Source organism: Scyliorhinus canicula, chromosome 2, assembly GCF_902713615.1.
Source record: "Scyliorhinus canicula chromosome 2, sScyCan1.1, whole genome shotgun sequence".
NCBI lineage: Eukaryota > Metazoa > Chordata > Chondrichthyes > Carcharhiniformes > Scyliorhinidae > Scyliorhinus > Scyliorhinus canicula.
In genome coordinates, this window is record NC_052147.1 from 191833377 (window position 1) to 191854937 (window position 21561).

Genomic DNA, 21561 nt, shown 5'->3' on the forward strand with positions numbered 1-21561 from the left:
GGATCGAGTTCTAGACGTCCTGGTTTTAGAGCGGATTCCATGCTTTATTTCGGCAGCTTCTTAAGTGTATTAAATTGATGGAACCATCAATTCAGCGAACACGTGTATTTGGATCTGAACAGAGGCTTTAATACACTTACAACAGAGCCAGCCTATTCGTCGTTGAACTTCAGATGAACTGGCAGGCTGGCTCTAAGGCACTGATCTTTACACATCGGTCCCAGGGGGAGGAGTCCTGGGCGGAGCCAAGGGAGGAGCCCAGTACAAACTCTCGCGTACTCCCAGAGCGACTCCCCCTGGTGGTTGGATAGTGCAACTGCACTTACAATGGTGGATAGTGAACATATATACACGGAGTTATATTGGCAACTATATACAGCATTGATCTTACAACGGGTAGATAACGAACATATATACATGGAGTGATATTGGCAACTATATATAGTGTGAATCACATTCACCACAGAAGGAATGGCCACTACTGGGCCTGCACCTGGAGGAAAAGCAGACAACAGGTAAATGGGGCCTGTAGACACTGGGGCCAGCCAGTTGGACTTCACATGTGCCCGAGAGACCCAATTCCAATAATAAAATGCCTGCTGAGGCAGAAAAAAGCCCTAAATTGGCCAGTTAAGTGGCTCAATTGGCTTTGGGTAAAGTGGCAGTCTGTCAGCTTCCCCATTATTGGCAAAATTACTTGTCAGTGGGAAGACGACAAGCACGCCACACCCACCTCCCCTTGCTTTTTGCAAGCTCACCCACCTCTCAGCCTGTCTCAAAGGGACCAGTAAAATCCAGTCCTAATTGTCCACTTGCTCGAAAATGCTGAGTTTATCAATGCAAATCAGAATTAATATACAAACATTTAAATCCAAGTATTTTAAAACAATTCCAAAGTGTCACCAGAAGGCATATATATCCTCAAAATTTAGAGCAAATGTTAACTTTTTCTTTTGTCAAAAATATAATTAGTCACAGACTAACGACATGGACTCTCGTCAGTTGTGGCAAGGATTAAACAACATAATGGACTGCAAAGCAAAGCCGAGTAGAATCTCCGGCATCAGTGGCAACTGCCCCAGCAGCCCCAAACACACCCATACCCACAGTCACAGATTTTGAAGACAGATCGGCCTTCTTGAAAGTGAACCCTCAGAAAACAACCAGCCCTTCCGGAATCCCTGGTTGTGCACTCAGATCCTGCGCTGACCAACTGCCGGGTGTGTTCAGGGACATATTCAACCACTCCCTACTCTGTTCCGAGGATCCAACCTGCTTCACGAAGACCACCATCATACCGGTGCCAAAAAAGAAACAGGCAACGTGCCCCAACGACTACTGTCCAGTGCAGGTCTTGACAACTATCATTATCAACCTTTGAGATGTTGGTCATGAGGCACATCAACTCCATACTCCCAGAATGCCTTGATCCACTGCAATTCGCACACTGCCACATCCGGTCCACAGCAGACGCCTTCTCCCTGGCCCTAAACTCCTCCCTGGAACATCTCAACTACAAGGACCCTTACGTCAAACTCATATTTATTGACTCCAAAACCAGGACTTGGCTCCTCCCTCTACAACTGGATCTTTGACTTTCTGACCCATAGACCACAATCAGTAACACCTCCTCCATAATTGTCCTCAATGCCGGGTTCCGCAAGGCTGCGAACCTAGCCCGCTACTATACTCCCTATACATACGCGAACTTGGCTCTAACTCCATCTACAAGTTTGCTGATGACACAACCGTAGTGGGGTCGGATCTCAAAGAGTACAGGAGGGAGATCGAGAACCTAGTGGCGTTGTGTATCGACAACAATCTCTCCCTCAACATCAACAAAACTAAGGAGCTGGTCATAAACTTCAAGAAGCTAAGTATCATACCCTGTCTGCATTAATGGTGCCGAGGTGGAAATGGTTGATAGCTTCAAATTCCGAGGTGTGCACATCACCAACAATCTGTCCTGGTCCACCCACATCGACGCTATGACCATGAAAGCACAACAGTGGCTAAACTTCCTCAAGAAACTATGAAATTCTGCATGTCCACATTGACTCTTACCAATTTTTACAGATGCACCATAGAAAGCATCCTATCTGGCTGCAAAACAACATGGTATGGAAACTGCTCAGCCCAAGACTGTAAGAAACTACCGAGAATCATTTAACACAGCCCAGTCCATCACGCAAACCCACCTCCCATCCATTGACTGTGCCAACACCTCCCGCTGCCTTGGGAAAGCAGGCAGCATAATCAAAGACCCCCTCCTACCCGAGTTATTCTCTCTTCCACCTTCTTCCATCAGGCAGGAGATACAAAAGTCTGAGAACACGCACTAACAGGTTCAAAAACAGCTTCTCCCTGCTGTTACCAGACTCCTGAGTGACCCTCTTATGGACTGAACTGATCTCTCCACTAATCTTCTCTATTGAGTAGTACTACTTTCTGTATGGTCGACCGATGCCTGTGCCTAAGTATTTACATTGTGTATTTATGTATGTCCTATGTTTTCTCATGTCGAGAACGATCTGTCTGGATTGTACGCAGAACAATAATTTTCACCGTACCTCGGAACACATGAAAATAAATCAAATCCAATCCATAATTCAAACCTATATTGCAGTGGCTGCAGCTATCCATCGATAAATGAATTAATATTGATAAAAAAAGATTTATTTAATTGAGGTGGAGGTGGGAAGGTGGCAGAGACCCCACTTGCCACCCTGCTGCCCAATTAATTCCACCCCCAACCCAACCAAACACATCAGAGGGAATGACACCCTGTTCCACCCCAAACGTGTAAAATCAGCCGCTAGTTCATTAAACAGGAAGATTCAGAAAAAAAATGCTCTTAAATTCAATAATTATAGGGTTTTGGGGTCTCTTTTGCTTTGTACTTTGCACCCTATCAGTTTTCCTCTTGTGCTTAGTACTTCAGCACTTACGTTTCATTGTTCCTTGTTGACAGATTCCATCCATTACTATTTTGGGAAGCATGGTAGCACAGTAGTTAGCACTGTTGTTTCATAGCGCCAGGGTCTCAGGTTCGATTCCCGGCTTGAGTCACTGTCTGTACGGAGTCTGCATGTTCTCCCAGTGCCTGCGTGGGTTTCCTCCGGGTGCTCCGGTTTCCTCCCACAAGTCCTGAAAAATGTGCTGTTAGGTGAATTGGACATTCTGAATTCTCCCTCAGTGTACCCGAACAGGCGCCGGAATGTGGCGACTGGGGGATTTTCACAGTAACTTCATTGCAGCATTAATGTAAGCCTACTTGTGACAATAATGATTATTATTATTATTTTAAAACTTCCCAAGCTGCCTTCAATCTCTGCTACCTGTGTAATGGGGATACAGGTCAGCACAGTAGCACAGTGGTTAGCACTGTTGTTTCACAGCTCCAGGGTCCCAGGTTTGATTCCTGCTTGGGTCACTGTCTGTGCGGAGTCTGCACGTCCTCCCTGTGTCTGCGTGGGTTTCATCTGGGTGCTCCGGTTTCCTCCCACAAGTCCCGAAAGACGTGCTGTTAGATGAATTGGACATTCTGAATTCTCGCTCTGTGCACGAGAACAGGCGCTAGAATGTGGGGGCTCGGGGATTTTCACAGGAACTTCATTGGAGTATTAATGTGAGCCTACTTGTGACAATAATAAAGATTATCATTATGATTATTAATGGGATATGAATTTACACTTGAAACTTCTGTGTGTTTGCCTGTCAATCTTTAGTGACTCACCTGCTGCGATGCATGGTATTTTAAGGTCTCTTAAACAAAAACAACGGCCTGAATTTGGTGCTGAGCATGTTGCTTCCATGGAAGGAAGAGAGTGCAGCTTCTGCCCCCACCCTTCCTGATTTCCAACTGCAATCTTGTTCTGACCAGCCAGCAAACCACATTGGCTGCGAAGGTCACCAACAAAGGGAGCAATGCCATGAAGCACAGTACAGAAACACCAGAGATGATACGCCGCAACCGGTCCACAGCAGATGCTATCTCCCTGGCCCTACAGTCAACAGGCGGACACCTCGAAAACAAGGACTCCTACATTAGACTGTTGTTTACCGACTACAGCTCCGCCTTCAACACCATTATCCCGACAAGACTAATAACCAAACTCTGCAATCTTGGACTTGACCCCTCCCTGTGCAGCTGGATCCTTGACTTCCTCACCAACAGACCACAGTCTGTCAGGATAAGTAACAGCATCTCCTCCACAATAGTCCTCAACACCGGGACCCCGCTCAGTCCTCTATTGTACTCCCTGTGCACATACGACTATGTAGCAAGATTTAACTCCAGTTCGATCTATACGTTTGCGGATGATATGATTGTGGTAGGTCGTATCTCAAACAACAAGTCAGATTACAGAAGGGAGATAGATCACATGGGTGCATAGTGTACCGAAAACAACCTCTCTAAATGTAAAAAAACACAAGGAACTGATATCGACTTCAGGTAGTACAACACACCTTCCATCTACATCAATGGCTCCAAATTGGAGATGGCCGATCATTTTAAGTTACTGGGGGTCACTGTCACCAACAGTCTGTCCTGGTCCACTCACAACAGCCAAGAGAGCCCAACAACGTCTCTACTTCCGACGAAAACTAAAGAAATTGGGCTTGTCTGCATCGACTCTCACAAGCCTCTACAGATGTGCCAGATAGAGAGCATCCTATCCGGCTGCATCACTGCTTGCAATGGCAACTTCTCAGCCCAAGACCGCAAGAAACTGCAGAGTGTGGTGAACTCAACCCAGTACATCACACAAGCTTGTCACCGTCCCATTGATTCTGTCGATACCTCCCGCTGCCTCAGGAAAGCAAACAGCATTGTCAGCGATCCTTGTACCCAGGATTTGCCCTCTTCCAGACTCTTCCATCAGGCAGAAGATACAGAAATGGGAAGATCTGTACATCCAGACATAGGAACAGCTTCTTCCCCACAGCTATTAGACTCCTCATCGACTCTCCCTTGGACTGATCTGTTCCCTGTCAGACACTATTCATGATGCCCTATGCTGCTCTTGCTCATGTCATATTTGCTTTTTTGGCCCTTGTTCCGCACTGTAACCAATTACTTATTTGTCGATGTACTTTGTCAATTATTCTTTTTGTCTCCTGTGTGTACTGTGTACGTTTCATTGACTCCAGAAAAATACTTTTCACTGTACTTAGGTGCATGTGACAATCAATCAATCAATCAATCCGCTGTTCCATTTAGCTATGAGACTCCTTAATCCACCATTGTCTTCACAAGGGAAGAGGGCCCATCACACCTATGAAAGAGCCATGATAGGTAGTGGGTTGTCCCATCTGCTGTGCTAACCAATCAACAGAGGGCCAGATCAGTGAGCAGAGTACTAGAGCTGATGTGTAGCTAGAGCCTGTCACTTGTAAATGAGGACCCAGGAATGAGAATGGAATGGGGATAGGATGGATATGTAGGGCACAATGGCTGGAGATCACCACATCTGAGCCAAGCGCCATATGTTGCATGTCAGCATCAAGATGAAGCTACTTTTATTCATTGTTCCTCCTCATTGTTGACGTGAACATATCTGCCTTATTCCTGTTGCTCGTTTTCGATCCCAACAGCGTCGCCAATACTGTTGCTAACATTAATGGTAATCTTGGTGAACCGCAATCCTTCCCTTATATCGATCAAATGACCACACAACCAGTTAGTTAGTTCAAAAGATGGTATATTTACATACACAAGAGTTACCTCGACATACAAACACAATATCTATTACGAGTTTAACTACACCTATCAGCTACAATAACCTATACTTAACTTCAGGGCGACCGGCACTGTCCAAATGGATAAGGCCTTTATCTGGATTTCACTTGGCTGGTTCAAAGAAAGTGGCTCTGTCTCTGCTGGGCTCATCCGTCAGGCAGCGATCGTTGGTCTTGAACTTGGCTGGCTGTTCCTGCTACAATTGGTTTGGCACAGGCCGGATCCAAAAGAGACAGAGCACATGGCTATGCTCTCTTTTATCCCTCTGGGATTTCGCACTCTTTGGGGCGGTCCTTAACCTTGGACCCAATAGTTTGACAGGGCTCTGAACGCTGTCTTCGATTTTGGCCAATAAAGGGGCGGGTGCCTTGGTAGCTGGGCGGGTCCTTAGCGGTCATTGACCATGGCAGTTGGGCTTTCTGAGTAAAGGGAGTGGCGCCAATCAGTCCGTGGTTGTACCGGTTGTTTGATTGAAGTTCTAGTGTCCTTGGAAATGGGCCATTAAAATGCAAACGAGTGGGGGTTTTCGATCATGTCTGGTTACCTGTGTTTCAGCTACACATAGGCTGTGTATCTGTCTGAGTCCTGGGTAGGCCATAATTCCCATGGTCCTTTGCAGGTGGCCATCTTAGATAGCTACATTCCTCCAGTAGGTAATTTGTCAGCCTGAGCAGGTATTGACATTGAGGGTCCGTTGTTGACTTCTGAGGAGGAGGAGCGGACCACAGAGAGGGGCCAGTGTTCCATCCTTGCTCCACATTTAGCACCATCTCAGATACTGATACTTCGGTGGGATTGTGTGCGTCAGCTGAAATGGGGGCCCTGGGGGTTGCAATGCACGATTGGTGGAATGGCTAGCAGAGGCTGTGACAGGCCAGGTCTCTGACTCTCGGAGTGCGGGTTATCAGGAAGATACTTGAGTACAAGGCAGATGGAGAATCTCAGGAGTCATCCTTATGGTGGCAGAAGTTGGATGTCCAACGTGAGGTGCCTGAAGATCTGGCAAAATTTCCCAAATGTATGCATGCCCTGGCACAAACAATGGAGAAGTCCATCCTATCATGAGCACTGCGATCACCCTCTGTTATGAACACGTGGTTTCCACCATTGAGAGATTTCTGGGTGCATGTTCAGACCTGGAAGCCCTGGCAGTGTGAATACCCTCAGGTAAACATTGCCAGTGCAAGAGATGAACAGGACACCTGGAATCTCCACCAGGCCCTCATTCCGCTCCACTAAGCAGAGAGGACCTCACAATAGTGAATAAACAACAACTATTTGCATGTAGAGGTACTTCTCAGGGTGCTCCTGATGGTGACAGGGGTTCCTCCAGCATCCCCCCAACCCCCCAGCCACCTCTGACACCAGCACTTAAGATGTCATGGTGACAGCAGAAGCTGCTGCCACGACACTCTTAGCCTCAGGTAACTAGAGGATGCCTGCCAAGATCATCCTGGGGGCATTAAGAACAACAGCCTGGCTCCACCACAATGATAGGGAAATACTAGTGCAGCACCTATAAACAAGCAAAAAAAAATCACAAAAGATGCAAATGTTTGCTGCATGTGTACAGATGAATGTTTTGTTGTTCACCTGCTCTTTGTTAAATTCTTCAGCTGTAACTTAGTGTTTTATTGCTCATGTGTTGACTGGGGACTAACTTACATTGATTGTAGCCATACTGACAGGAGCCACAAAGCTATGGCATCATCTGATGAAAACCACTGGCCCTTAAAACATACATTTGCAAAGACAAGCCATTTGTGGTGTCTTCAGTGTGTGCTTCATATGCTGGGGCAGAAGTAAGATGGCGCCCCCTTACTGTAGTTTTCAAGATCGCAGAAATGCCCAAGTTGAACTACCTCATGATGAGAGGGCCCCACTCATCTCCTGAGCACCCAATCTCTGCTGCCCACTATGGGTCGCCATGGTCATGGTCAGCATCTTGTTCCTCTTCACGGTCACTGCTGGAATGATGGAGCCTACCAGACCCTGATCCACAAGGTTTTAACTTGTTTGTATTGCCAGGTGGTGCAGTGCACAGCACACCCCATCTATCAAGGAAACACAATCTGGGACCGACTACAAGATGCCAGCAGTGGTCGAGGCAACAGAACCTCAGCTTGTGCAGACATATCGGGTGGGATTCTCCGACCCCCAGCCGGGTCGGAGAATCGTCGGGAGGCGGCCACCCGCCCCTGCCGTCCGCCGAATTCTCCGGCACTGCAGATTCGGCGGGGGTAGGAATCGCGCCACGCTGATCGGTGGCCACTCACAGTGGCCCCCCCCCCCCCGCGATTTCCAGCCCGCGATGGTCCGAAGTCCCGCTGGTTCTTTGCCAGTCCCGCCTGCGTAAATTGGACTAGGTCCCTTACCGGCGGGACCTGGCGGTGCAGGCAGGCTCCGGGGTCCTGGGGGGGGCGGCGCGGGGTGATCTGTCCCTGGGGGGTGCCCCCATGGTGGCCTGGCCCGCGATTGTGGGCCACCAATCCGCGGGCGGGCCTGTGCCGTGGGGACACTCTTTTCCTATGCATCGGCCATGTTAGCCTCCGCGATGGCTGACGCATAGGTGAACCCCTCCCCCGCCTGCGCATGTGCGGGGATGACGTCAGCAGCCGCTGACGCTCCCGCGTATGTGCGGACTCATGCCGGCCAGCGGAGTCCTTTCGTCCCCGGCAGGCGTGGTGCCAAAGGCCTACCACGCCAGCCGGTGGGGCGCAAACCTCTCCTAGCCCCTGAAGGTGCGGAGGATTCCGCACCTTTGGGGCGGGCCGACGCCAGAGTGGTTCACGCCACTCCGTCCCGCCAGGACTCCCGCCCCGCCGGGTACGGGAGAATCCCGCCCATGGTTTTCTTTATGGCCGCCATTGTGGAGGCAGAGCTGGCATTGTAATTGTTTCCACCTGAGACCATGGATGTCTGATGGTTGTCATAAGCCACCTCCTTAATGATATCCTTTGTCTCCTATCAAGCAGCCATCCACGTGAGCAAGGGTAAAAAGCCATGGAACCTGGGAGTACCTGAGGATGTAAACATCATGATTACTGCACGATGTACCCTTGCTGGATGTGCTGATGGTGATCATAAATAATCATCACATTCAGAGTGTAATACCTTTTCAATTAATGAAAGCCTCCTGTGGGTGTGCGGGTGCCTTGTACAGTCGGTGGTCCCTTGTGAATTAGGAAAGTCTGCCATAGCCCCGAAGCCTCTCACTCACTCAGCCTGACTCTCATCAGTTCTTAAACAAATGAAAGTTTCTACACCCCTGAATAATGGGTGGAATTCTCCCAGGCCTCTGCCGGCGAGACCAATGGCAGGCTGGAAGTGGGTAGGGGAGAATTCAGTGGGAGATCCAAAACTCGGTTTCACACCAGCGTGAAATGGCATTGGGATCTTTCCATCCTGCCCACGATAATGGATTGAGAATCCCGCTGGAGGACGACAGGAAACCCATTTGCATCCCACTAATGGATGCAGATAAAGAACCAACCAAAATCTTCTTCCCATTCCCTGCGATGCCAGCGGAAAAACATGCTAGCCCAACATGACATGGAGAAGTCAGGACTTACCTGAAAAAGGACTATGGCTGCATCAGGAGTTTAGGATAGAGGCCACCAGCAATCCTACATCCTGGGGCACCACAGCAGACCATGGGGGGACCATCTGTTAAATGAATCTTCCACTTAGTGTCTTCAAGGAGGTCAACCTTCAAGTCTCAAAATGTTCTTGGAGATCCATCTTCTTTCTTCAATAGGTCCATCTTCTTTCTCCAATGGTGGATCAATGGCAGGCTCGTTTTAAAGATAGCACCCGAATATAACATTGGGAAGTGCGCCATCATCCTGCTCAGCCATGGAAGAAAGCACAAAACCCTTGGGTGCGTAACTAAATATACTGGGGATGAAATATATTGTGTGGTTTACTTTAGGCCTCCGCAGGAGGAGACACTTTCCATTCCCCGTTCCTACCATGCTACTTAGTCTTGGATGAGAGAATTTCACAATAATGCTTTGATACAATGGTGGCTTGCCGATTTGAAAATACCACACAGATCAATTACAGATGCTCAAAATGATGCATAGAGAGAAAGGCCACTATTACCTTCAGTGGCATAGGCGTTGGATGGCTAGCCATTCAGCTGGAAGTGATCTTCCCACAATATGTCACATATGGATGTCGTCGCCTCCTTGGATGGAGGGATATGGCTCTGACACCGGCACTCATTCATCTGAATGTAGTTAGTGTGCTGCCTGTAGACTTCTCCCTCAGAGTTTATGTCTTTTCCTGGTGCATTCCTGCCCATGTTCCTTTTGCTGGTGCGAGGAAAACAAAGGCAGTTTTAAGGGATTAATATTTGCATTTGTAAACATTAGTAATAAGATATCGTTTTAAGTGTGTTTAATTTAATGTTCCTGTACCTGGAAGGGTAAAGCCGATAGTTAGATTTGTGCTGGACAAAGGTATTTATATGTGTGGGGATTGGCTAAGTTATATTGTGTTTATATTGTGCTTAGAGAGGGTTAAAGCATGAAAAGTAAATAAAAGGCATAAGCATATGGGTATTGCTGGGGCCTTGTAAGGTAGAGAGCTTTTCAGTTTTAATTTAGCTAATTTGTCGACAGTTGGAGACAGGACCATGGGGAGAGAACATCTCCCAATCCTGCCAGAAGAAAGACTGGACAGGACATGGGCTGGGAAAAGGCAGGCTTCCTAAAGTACAAGTTACAGTCCAGATAACCAGGGAATTGGAACAAGAAGAATGTTTAAAACAACCGGACTTAAGTGAACAGAGACCATGGTATTGGTCAGAAGAATTCAAGGAAGAGTAAACAAAGTATTTTGAGTTAAAGAAACAATTGCAGTAGCCAGATTAAAAGTGGTACAGTAGCCGTCAAAAGGTCAATCAAATGTCTGATGCCATTTTAATACAGTCTAGGAATCAAGAATTAAAGCAATTGTGAGCAGTTTGCACAGAAGTCAAGACAAATAAATCCTGAAGCGGTTTGTGTAAAGTCTTGGACTGGATTCACCGTTAAAAGTGGAGGTGAAGCTTTTTTGAAAGTGCTATTTGGAAATCCTAATCTGGATTTCAGAATGCAAACCACCAAAGAAAAGCATTATTTTGAGAGAAGCTTCTAAAGCATATTTTTGGGAGTGGAGTTTGGAAACTCTCATCTGACAGTCATCTGGGGGTTTTCTGGGGAGAAATCCATCAATGCTAACTTGGGCTCAGAGTGGAGAATGTATTTGACCACAGCCATCTGTGTGCTTAAAGGGACTTTGTGTTAATGAGACTTGTATTTTAAGATGTACTTTGTAATCGGTGTTTTAAAATCTGTGTGAATTCTTAAACTAAGGGGAGGCTAAAGGCATATTATAACATAATCCAATATTTTTCAATTTAATAAATCTTTTTTCCTTGTTGTTAAAATTAATTAATTAATGGCTCTGCGACTCTGCTCCTCCATGTTATATTAAAAAAATGTTAGGGGACTGCAATCTCCGTCGGTGGGATCTCTGCTTCACCGGCAGCGAACTCACGCCCACAGATTTCCCGATGGCGTGGAGATGTCCACAATGGGAAACCCTGGGCGGAATTCTCCCCCCCACGCCAGGAAGGAGAATCGCCGGGGCGCCGAGCGAGTCCTGCCACTCCACCCTGGTACCCGCACATGATTCTCCCACCCCCCACAAACCGGAGCGGCGAGATTCACGGCTGGCCGCTGGGAGAATCGGCGCTCGCCATTTGTAACGGGCGAGCGGCGAATCTCCGGCCCGATCGACGGGCCGGCCTCTCTGAAGGAGGACCTCCTTTTCTCCGCCGCCCCGCAAGATCCATCCGACATCTTCTTGCGGGGCGGCTGCAGGGAGGACGGCAACCGCGCATGTGCGGGTGACGTCATTTATGCAGTGCCAAGACCCGGCGCGCGTAAATGATGCGGCACCGCTTCTAGCCCCCCGGGGCGGGAGAATAGGGAGCTGGGAGCGGCCTCCGACACCGGAGTGAAACACTCCAGTTTTCACTCCGGCATCGGGACTTAGTTTCCAGATGGGAGAATTGCACCCCCCATTTGTCGGCTACCTGAATGGAGGGTCACACTGCCAGCAGGAACCACAGCAGAAAATGGGTTTGGCATGATGGAGAATCCCACTCAAGGTCTTTTGAGCCATGGTTCCATTAAAGCGATCTTCCTACCCAGTTACAACATCAACCGGGATTATATCACTGGCCTTCTGGGCCTTCAGTTGAATTAACTTGTTCACTTGTCTGAACGATTGATTGTCTATGCCCTGGCCAATAGCTTTCCCTCTCCCACCTTCTCCCCCCTCTTCCTCACTCAAAGAAATGGACTATTCCATGTCTGCTTTTTCTGCAGACAGCCTTGAAATTTCCTTCCTTTGTTCAAGCCCGCTTCCAAGCATGTCCTTCACAAATGACCCCTTTATTTCCTCAGAAACAAAATCATTCACCAGTTTAACACTGGACAACTTCAGTGGCCTCTCCTGGACACTCAGCTGCAGCCTCCGACTCCTCTCCTGTGTTTGCTTTTATCCTGCCCTGCAGTCCTTCAAGACACCCTGTCTCGATTCCTGCCCGCCCATGTGGCCACGTGAGACTAACATTAAATCGCACAGGCTGTATTAAATTTCAGTCAGACAATTGACTTATTAATTGCCTCAAGTATCGGATAATTCACCTTAATCTTTTAATCAAACTTTTTGGTCTGCTCCCCTTCTGTAATCCTGGAATACCGAGCTGGTCCAACGTCATTACACCCAATTTAACATTTGATGGGGGGACAGCCTCTGTCTCCCAACTGTAAAGTTCCGCCCTAATAGTCCATTGGAAGAAGCTTTTTCTTCACCTAATTGCCCCGAATAAATAATTAGCTCCAATTCCAATAAGGTTGTTTTTATGTCATTATTAACTTTCCCTCTTGAATTGCTTCCGAAATGTTCCTTTCGTCTCAGCTTTAACTTCCAATTATTTGGGTTTTACAGTTTATAGGCCCATATTTTATGTTTATTAGTTACTTCATCATAAATAACAAATAGCGAACAGCCTCAGATTAAATCCAAATAAAACAGTCTTTCCAAAGTGCTTTATTTTTCAGGAATATTTTGTAACAAGTATTTCAGATTTTCTGGAATGAAGGATTAAGCACAATTAATAAATCTGTTCAAGATTAGAGATATGTAATTTATGAATGATGAAGTTATATATGCTGAGGCTTTTCAAGGTCGCCAATGCAGCTCGAACCCTGTGTCATCAGGACCTGGGGATAAGTAATCTGCCTTCATCAAATAAAGCAAAGGGAGACTATTTGCATAATTTCTGAAGCTTCTTTCGCCAATCCTGGAAAATCTGGGCAGTCAATTTTTCTACAGCAGTGTCCTCAATTGTTCTCAAAGTGCCCAATTGAGGTTATTGTTTTGGCACCCGTTCCAATGAGCTCTCTGGTGCCAAGGCACTGCTCAGGCACCTCCATGACATTGTGGAATGAGCACTTCATTTAAATAGAACTCCGATTGGGCTTAATGAGTAGCTTGGGCACTGGCTCCCAGCCTGAATTGTGCTTGTCACCTGCACTACAAGGTTGAGTGCCTCAGATATCTTTCAAGCTGCCGAGTCTGAGTTTCCAGAGATAATTGTGTCACAGCATCTCATCTCAGCTGAGTAAATCTCAAAGTATTGTTTTTGACTGTTGCCGAATTGTAACCTTTCTGTTACAGCACTGGTTTACAGAACTGGAAATTCTAGCCATGCTCTTTGCAGCTGCCATTCATGACTATGAACATACGGGAACCACAAATAACTTCCACATTCAAACCAGGTAGGAAGCAACATTGCAAAGTGTAAGGAAGAAAACTTCCAGGTGAATTTCTCAAAAGTGCCTGTCATGATTCCCCTTTAAAATTCTCTTCAAAGTGGAGATCTTGGAAATAAAAATGGTTTAACTTTCTATAATGTTTAATTGGGTTACACCAGATCTGGGGATTGAAACTTTGCCTTGGGTGATAGTATTAACTGGACAGTATCACATTGACTGCCAGTTATCCACATGTTTGATATTCGGTTCTACTGAACTAAATACTGGGTGGAGATGGCCAATTTGATACTGTCTGTGGTGATTGTAGATCTGACTAGATGCAATACAACCGAGCAAGCACGAGAGGGAGCACGGGAGAGCTATATATACACAGGGACAGGAAGTGACGACACACTTCACGGAAGGCAGAACTCGTAGCAGGACACAGACACACAGGCAGGCAGCATTTGAGGTAGCCGTAAGTTAAGCTCTGAAGACAGAATGAATTCACAATAAAGCATCTTCTCCACCTTTGAGACTACGAGCTTTATTAAGACACGAGGAACAACACACTGTCCACTCTCCATTATCACCCAAAACTATTTTTTACCACAATGTCATCAATAATCGCAGCTCATGGTGCATAAGGAAATACCGTGGGCTGAATCTTACCAAAATTTGGCAAACTGTCAGGCTCAAACTAAAAGCTGGCGTGTAGCTCTCCAGTTGCACAGACCAGTTTTCTCTCCAGATCTGAAGCCTCTTTAAAGAAAAAAATGAGTGGGCGTGGTTTACCCTGTCACCCTGGTAGGGCGGGGTCTGGTAAAGCCAGAAACTAACTCCACAGAGATCAAGGCACTTTCTTTAAAGCGCACCTTTTCAGCATTAAACCAAATGGCCACGAGCCCCCACCGCAGAAGTATGGGGGGGGGGGGCCTCTCCTCCTCCCCCCGCCCCCCCAGCTACAATCATCATCGGCATTCCCCTACACCAATCTCCCCCCGCCACAATAATAACCGACATTCGCATCCCCCTGACAATCATCACAGTAATTCCCATCTCCCCCACCCCCCCGATAATAATTGCTGGGATTGACATGATTAATAATCAGCGATTGACAGGACCACAGAAAACAATTAAAAAATTGTTTTTTTAAGCATTCATGCGATGTTGCTAGCGCTGGCTCGGCCACCATTTATTGCCCATCCTTCATTGCCCTTGAGAAAGTAGTTCTTGAACCGCTGCAGTCTTTGTGTTGCAGGTACACCCACAGGGCTCTTAGGAAGGGAGATCCAGGACTTTGGTTGAGCGAAAGTGAAGGAATGGTGAGATAGTTCCAAGTCAGCATGGTGAATGACTTGGTGGGAAACCTGTAGGTGGTGGTGTTCCCAAGATGCCCTTGCCATTGCCATTGCCTATTTTCAGTGGGCTGCTGGTGCAAGTCACGCCAGAGGCAGCTAGCAACAGCTCTTTATGCTACTGTGTGCAATATAATTTTACCAATTGGATCTCAAAGAGGTGTTACATTCATGCAAATGGACTGAGTTCTGAGTCTTTGCCAACATGGTAGGAGGTGGACGTTGCCGTAGAATGAATGTAGGTTCACCACCCACAAAATTGGACCCTTTGGTGGCAGTTGTACAACTGGACAAATAGCCTTTTCAAACATTTGGTTTACGATAATGCAATCACAATGCTACCATACCCATTTTACTTTTATTTTATTAGAATCTTCTCTGCTTCTCCGACAAATAAATTTACAAGTAATTGTAACATTATTCAACTTTTGGCTTCCAATGATGATATCCAGCATTCATTTTTCAGAAACAGTGTAGCTCTTTCTATTGGAAGTCCACAAACACTAACTCACCTTGTATTTCATCAGGGTTAAATTTCCCATGCCCTACACGGTAGCATTGTGGATAGCACAATTGCTTCACTGCTCCAGGGTCCCAGGTTTGATTCTGGCTTGGGTCACTGTCTGTGCGGAGTCTGCACATCTTCCCCGTGTGTGCGTGGGTTTCCTCCGGGTACTCCGGTTTCCTCCCACAGTCCAAAGATGTGCAGGTTAGGTGGATTGGCCATGATAAATTGCCCTTAGTGTCCAAAATTGCCCTTAGTGTTGGGTGGGGTTACTGGGTTATGGGGATAGGGTGGAGGTGTTGACCTTGGGTAGGGTGCTCTTTCCAGGAGCCGGTGCAGACTCGATGGGCCGAATGGCCTCCTTCTGCACTGTAAATTCTATGATAATCTATGATAATCTAACCTGCCTCGCATCTCAGTCACTCTGAGTGTGCAGGAACTGATGGTGATCATGGTTTTAGGAAAGGGAAAGGATGTTAAACAAATGCATTAGTGTTTTATAACACTATAGCAGCATGGTAGCATTGTGGTTAGCACAGTTGCTTCACAGCTCCAGGGTCCCAGGTTCGATTCCCAGCTTTTGTCATTGTCTGTGTGGAGTTCTCCCCATGTGTGTGCATGGGTTTCCTCCGGGTGCCCCGGTTTCCTCCCACAGTCCAAAGATGTGCAGGTTAGGTGGATTGGCCATTCTAAATTGCCGTTAGTGTCCAAAAAAGATTAGGTTGGGTTACAGGGATAAAGGGTATAGGGTGGAGGTGTGGGGCTTAGGTAGGGTGCTCTTTCCAAGGGCCGGTGCAGACTCGATGGGCTGAATGGTCTCCTTCTGCACTGTTAATTCTATGATACTATGATTCTATAAGAATGCAACTAATGCACTCAACCGTTTTACACATGCCATTATTACAATAGGGTCTATTGGTTTTGAACAGAGTTCATACTGGGTGAATGGGCATTGAAGTGCCATAACTTGACATGGAAGGTAAAAGGAACCATTGGAGGTGTGTGGGGGACATCTGGTGATATGGAGGGGCAATTGGGCAGCATGAGGCTGGCATTGGGGGTGGGTTGGTGTCTGCACAGTGAGGGCTAGAGGGCATAAAATGTTAACAACTAGATATTAACAACTGGAGCAAAGTCCCAGAGAACTGAGGCAGGCCTTTTAAATAGCCCACCTCCCACTCAGGTGGCCCTGTGGCCACTCCCGATCTGCTTCTGTGGGTGATGGGCCCAAGTATCTCCCACATCACCGACCCCCAAACTACAATGAACATCGTGTCTGATAGGCACTTTCACCCAGGCAGATCTGCCAATCATGAAATTTTCCAACTCCAGCTATCCATCTCAAAGACAAAAATCAAGTTCTAGGAGCAAGTCTGGTAGCTTTATCGAACAATATCATTTAATATTTTGACTTCAAAAATTGCACCATAGCCTATTAATATTTGATCACTATGCATACTTATTTGAAATTTTTCTGTGCTATTTTAATGTGGCGGTTAATTTATGTCAGCTTCAGTGGGTTAATGCCACAACAAAAATAAAGAGCAAGGACTGTCCAAAGAATAAGTTCAGTACACTTTCATCTGATGGTGTAATTTCAGTATCTTTGTTTTTAATCTAGCATGTTTGTGGCCACTTAATTGTGCAACAACATATTTAATGTCAATTATTTGGTTTCATTTGTTTGTTAACAGATCAGGTGTAGCTATTTTGTACAATGATCGTTCTGTTCTCGAAAACTATCATGTGAGCGCTGCCTACCGATTAATGCAAGAGGAAGAAATGAATATTATGTGCAATTTATCGAAAGATGATTGGCGGTAAGATGAGATTTCTTCAGAATAAAATAAATGGTATGAAAGATTATGGTCGGAATTCTCTGGTCATAAGGATTCACTTTTCCCGCAGACAGCATACCCCCGCCAACAGGTTTCCTGAAGGCGTGGGGTGGTTTCAATGGGAAATCCCATTGACAAGTGGTGGAAAGATAGAATTCGCTACCAGCGAACGGCACGCCACCAGGAAGCATACGGCTGGAGAACTGGAGAATCCCATCCAATTTCCAATATTAGATTCAAATTAATTGTTTTTTGAAATACCTGAGATGATCGTACAAATGCAAGTCTCTCTATTGTTTGGTGTTATGGTGTGATCATGGATTTGTTCGAGAATTAGTTCAATTACTCTTTTTAAATGTAGCCACGCACACTTTTGCAATAGATTAGCAGATCCGTTAGACAATGCTTACAGTTGAAAGAAAGTGGGAGATTCATATTCTGCATTTCTGTAGTGTAGAACTTTTTTCAAAAAAGGCAGAGAGTGAGAGTTCCATTAACTTAAAAGTCTTAAAAGTTACTCCTCTGAACCTAATTTATAGATTAATGAATAACAAAAATCATGAGCAGCAAATGTGTTGATTTTTATGCATGATCGATGAATGAAATCAGAATAATATTGCAGGAAGCAGTCTGTTATTATTGTTATATATTGGGGTTTGTGGTGTGGTGTTTTGGGGGGGAAGTGAGGCTGGGTCTAAGCTTACCTCTGTGCACTGTACAAGTGTACATCATGGAATCGTTTGGCTATTTAACAAAGTTTAAGTTCATTTTGCTGTTAATTTACATATTTCTAAGTTCCTAATATTAACAGAACTCAATGTTCTAAGCGATGAACAATGACCAGTGACGCAACAACACTAAAGTCAACCCTCAGCCTCTAATTCTCCAGATCCAGAGAATTCAAAAAGTAAAAGCCAGCAAATAAGTATAAACCAAAATAAGAATTAACTGCTTGGATATTGAGGTCTGAAATGGACAAGCGTGAACCTTGAGCTGTATTTAAACAGTTGCTATAATTTGTATAACTTATAACATTTGAGTCCTGAAAACATTTCAGTTTGAATACAATTTGATCATCACTTTGTTAATTACCAACCACGTGACCATGAATACATCATTCTTTACATTGCTTACAAAAACCAAACACTTCTTCAACTTGACTACTACTCTGCAGCTAAATTTTTACCTTTTTAATTGCACTCTCCTCATCTGAGTTCCAAGCCTTACCTTTTTGCAGTCCATACCCCAAATCCTAAACTTCATTCTAGCCCCAGCTCCTACCTAGGCTTCATCCTAGCCCACCACAGACACACAAAAGCACAACAGATTTTGAAGTTTCCCATTCCCAAAGCCCCAGAAAGAGCTGATTCAATTTTGCAGCCTTTTGATCTCAAACTTTCTTTAAGGTCATCATGGCAGGTGAGAAGAACATAAATTTGGTATCCAGGAGGCCGAAATTACTTCTCAGGTTCAGTTTGAAGCTTTAAGTTTGTTCTCAGGAAGCAATGTGAAAAATGCTGCATTAACATTTACTATGAGGCAGGCAGTGGCATAGTGCTATTGTCACTGCACTAGTAATCCAGAGACCCAGAGTAATGCGCTGGAGACCCAGGTTCAAATCCCGCCACGACAGATGGTGAAATTTGAATTCAATAAAAATCTGGAATTAAAAGTCTAATGGTGACCATGAAACCATTGTCGATTGTCGTAAAAATCCATCTGGTTCACTAATGTCCTTTAGGGAAGGACATCTGCCATCCTTACCTGGTCTGGCCTACATGTGATTCCAGATCCACAGCAACATGGTTGACTCTTAACTGCCCCCACAAGGGCAATTCAGTGTGGACAGTAAATGCTGGCCATGACCCATGAACAAAGAAAAAACAATATTTACTGTGAAGAATTGAACACTTTAAAGTTATAGCTGTAGGTTGTTCAGGAGTGATAGCAGGAAGCACTCCTTTACACAAACGGATTCAAATCATTCAGAGTACTCTTTCTCCCAAAAGGCTGTTGATGCGAGGTCAATGAAAATTCCAAAACTAAGAGTATTCAGGGGGCTGATTCTCTGGTCGCGTTATGCCCGATGCAAATCCTGTTATGTCGGGACAATTCCGGGAGAAGCCAGAAATGAGATTTACGCTAAACAGTTTCCAAAGCTCCTAGACTGCTCCAGCTGGCGTGATCTGGTCCATGTCTTCGCTAGGTGTGGATAACCTCAGCTGGTTTGGGAATTGAGCCCACTCCGTTGGCATCTCTCTGTATAATGAACCAGCCATCCAGCCAACAATGATCTAATTGAAAGGGGCTGAATGGCTTACTCATGATCCTAACTTCCTGATATTTTTTGGCAGGCCAAGCAAACACATTTTAATTATCTAGTTACTGTATGCAGCAGGCCAGCAGGCAAGTTTGTGAGCAATCCTGACATCTCAAGGAACCACACCAATCTAATTTAAAAAAATAGAATACTTAGGGATGATGGGTTAGGCCTCGCAATTCCCAGAGAAAATAGGACAAGTCAGTATCCTGCATGTTTCACCCATTTCTTTGAAAACGTTAATTAGCATCTGATAGGCTTTGGTCCTGATTTGCATTATTGAACAACCTCCTGCCTGTTTTTCATGAGAGTGCTGGAAGGCCGTTTACAGGTCTGCCTGCAAGTTGATTCAAGCAGTCGAATAGCTGCACAAGATTCCTGCCAGATTTTCAACTGCCAGTTGTCAGGGAAGAAATGAGCAGATGGCACTTGAACATCTTCCACTTGAACCCTGTAAGGGTGAAAGGATGATTGCCCCTTAGCATCGCTTTAACATAAAGAAATTGACCAAAATAACAGAAAAGTCTTTCACTTAAGGACAGGAGTTACCCCAACATACATTTGGCTTTAGCAAGAACATTCAGCCAGGCTGGCATTTCAGCTGGTGATCTGTACTTCATGGTTGACATTCCTTTAGTCGTGGGAACATTCGAAGTTCAGCACTTTTTAAAAAAATTTCCGTTCTTTTATTGTAGACATGGAAAGAAAGCTAGCTGCCAGATGTATTCCCATATTTAGCCTTGTCAACAGCTAGTCATAGCATCATGTTTTATAAATCAAACAGGGAACTGCGTTCATTGGTGATCGAGATGGTTTTATCGACCGACATGTCTTGCCACTTTCAACAAATCAAGACCATGAAAAATATGCTGCAGCAGCCTGAAGGGTGAGGCAATTTACTTACCTTGATTTTTTTTTCTCTAAAAGCAGGAAACTTGTAATTATGTATCGCACAATACCTACCTACATTCCTTGAATGCAACAAGCCTATGTCCTTGATTTTTCAGGACTGATAAAGCTAAAGTTATGTCATTAATGCTGCATGCAGCAGATATAAGTCATCCTGCAAAAACCTGGAAACAGCACTACCGCTGGACAATGACATTGATGGAAGAATTTTTCAGACAGGTAAAGGCTTTTGATGTACTGCAAAACAGCGCATACCACATGCAATAGGAGCACTCTTTGTAAGTGTCTTATTGCAGAAACACTATTTTCTAAAGCCAGTATCTTGTAATGTGTACATCATTTAGTTATGAATATTTTCAGGAACAATATTATTCTATTACATGCTTCCTGTTCACAGGACACCATGAAATGTTGCATTATTTCCATGCATAATTAGGACAAGTAATTTTAATTCTCTTTTTGGGCAGCCAACTGGGTGTGGACCCCATTTCTGCCAGTTTTCCACCCCAAATCGGAAGCGCCGAACTCCCTCAGATTTTAAACTTTCCCATGGTCTGCACTCTGATTTCCAAGTAAGCCCATTCCAAGTAAGCTCATGGGCAGCACAGAGGCATAGTGGTTAGCACTTCACAGCGCCAGGGTCCCAAGTTTGATTCCCAGCTTGGGTCACTGTCTGTGCGGAGTCTGCACGTTCGCCCCGTGTCTGCGTGGGTTTCCTTTGGGGGCTCCGATTTCCTCCCACAAGTCCCGAAAGATGTGCTTGTTAGATAATTTGGACATTCTGAATTCTCCCTCTGTGTACCCGAACAGGCGCTGGAATGTGGCGACTAGGAATTTTTCACAGTAACTTAATTGCAGTGTTAATGTAAGCCTACTTGTGACAATAAAGATTATTATTATTATTATTATTTGTCTGTTTAGAGGATCAGTGAAACTACGGGTCTGCTATTATTCTCACAACTTACTTGGGGTAGGTTAGAAAGAGAACTGGAAGGTGCAGCAGGATCAGTGGAAACTAGTCGGTGAGCCTAAAGAGTGTTGAGAGTTTCACTCATGGTTTCTGTAGGTGGGAGC

The 21561-nt window shown here is 45.5% G+C and overlaps 1 protein-coding gene across 4 annotated transcripts in view; it reads left to right on the plus strand.

Annotated features, from left to right (window-relative positions):
* The window catches only part of pde1a (phosphodiesterase 1A, calmodulin-dependent), a 725115-nt gene that overhangs the window by 628108 nt on the left and 75446 nt on the right, over positions 1–21561 (plus strand). For all 4 annotated transcript variants that reach the window (XM_038789235.1, XM_038789236.1, XM_038789237.1 and 1 more), the window contains 4 exons: positions 13481–13581; positions 17115–17240; positions 20363–20464; positions 20586–20706. In XM_038789235.1, coding sequence (XP_038645163.1) covers positions 13481–13581; positions 17115–17240; positions 20363–20464; positions 20586–20706 — 450 coding nt within the window. The remainder of the gene's footprint in view (positions 1–13480; positions 13582–17114; positions 17241–20362; positions 20465–20585; positions 20707–21561) is intronic.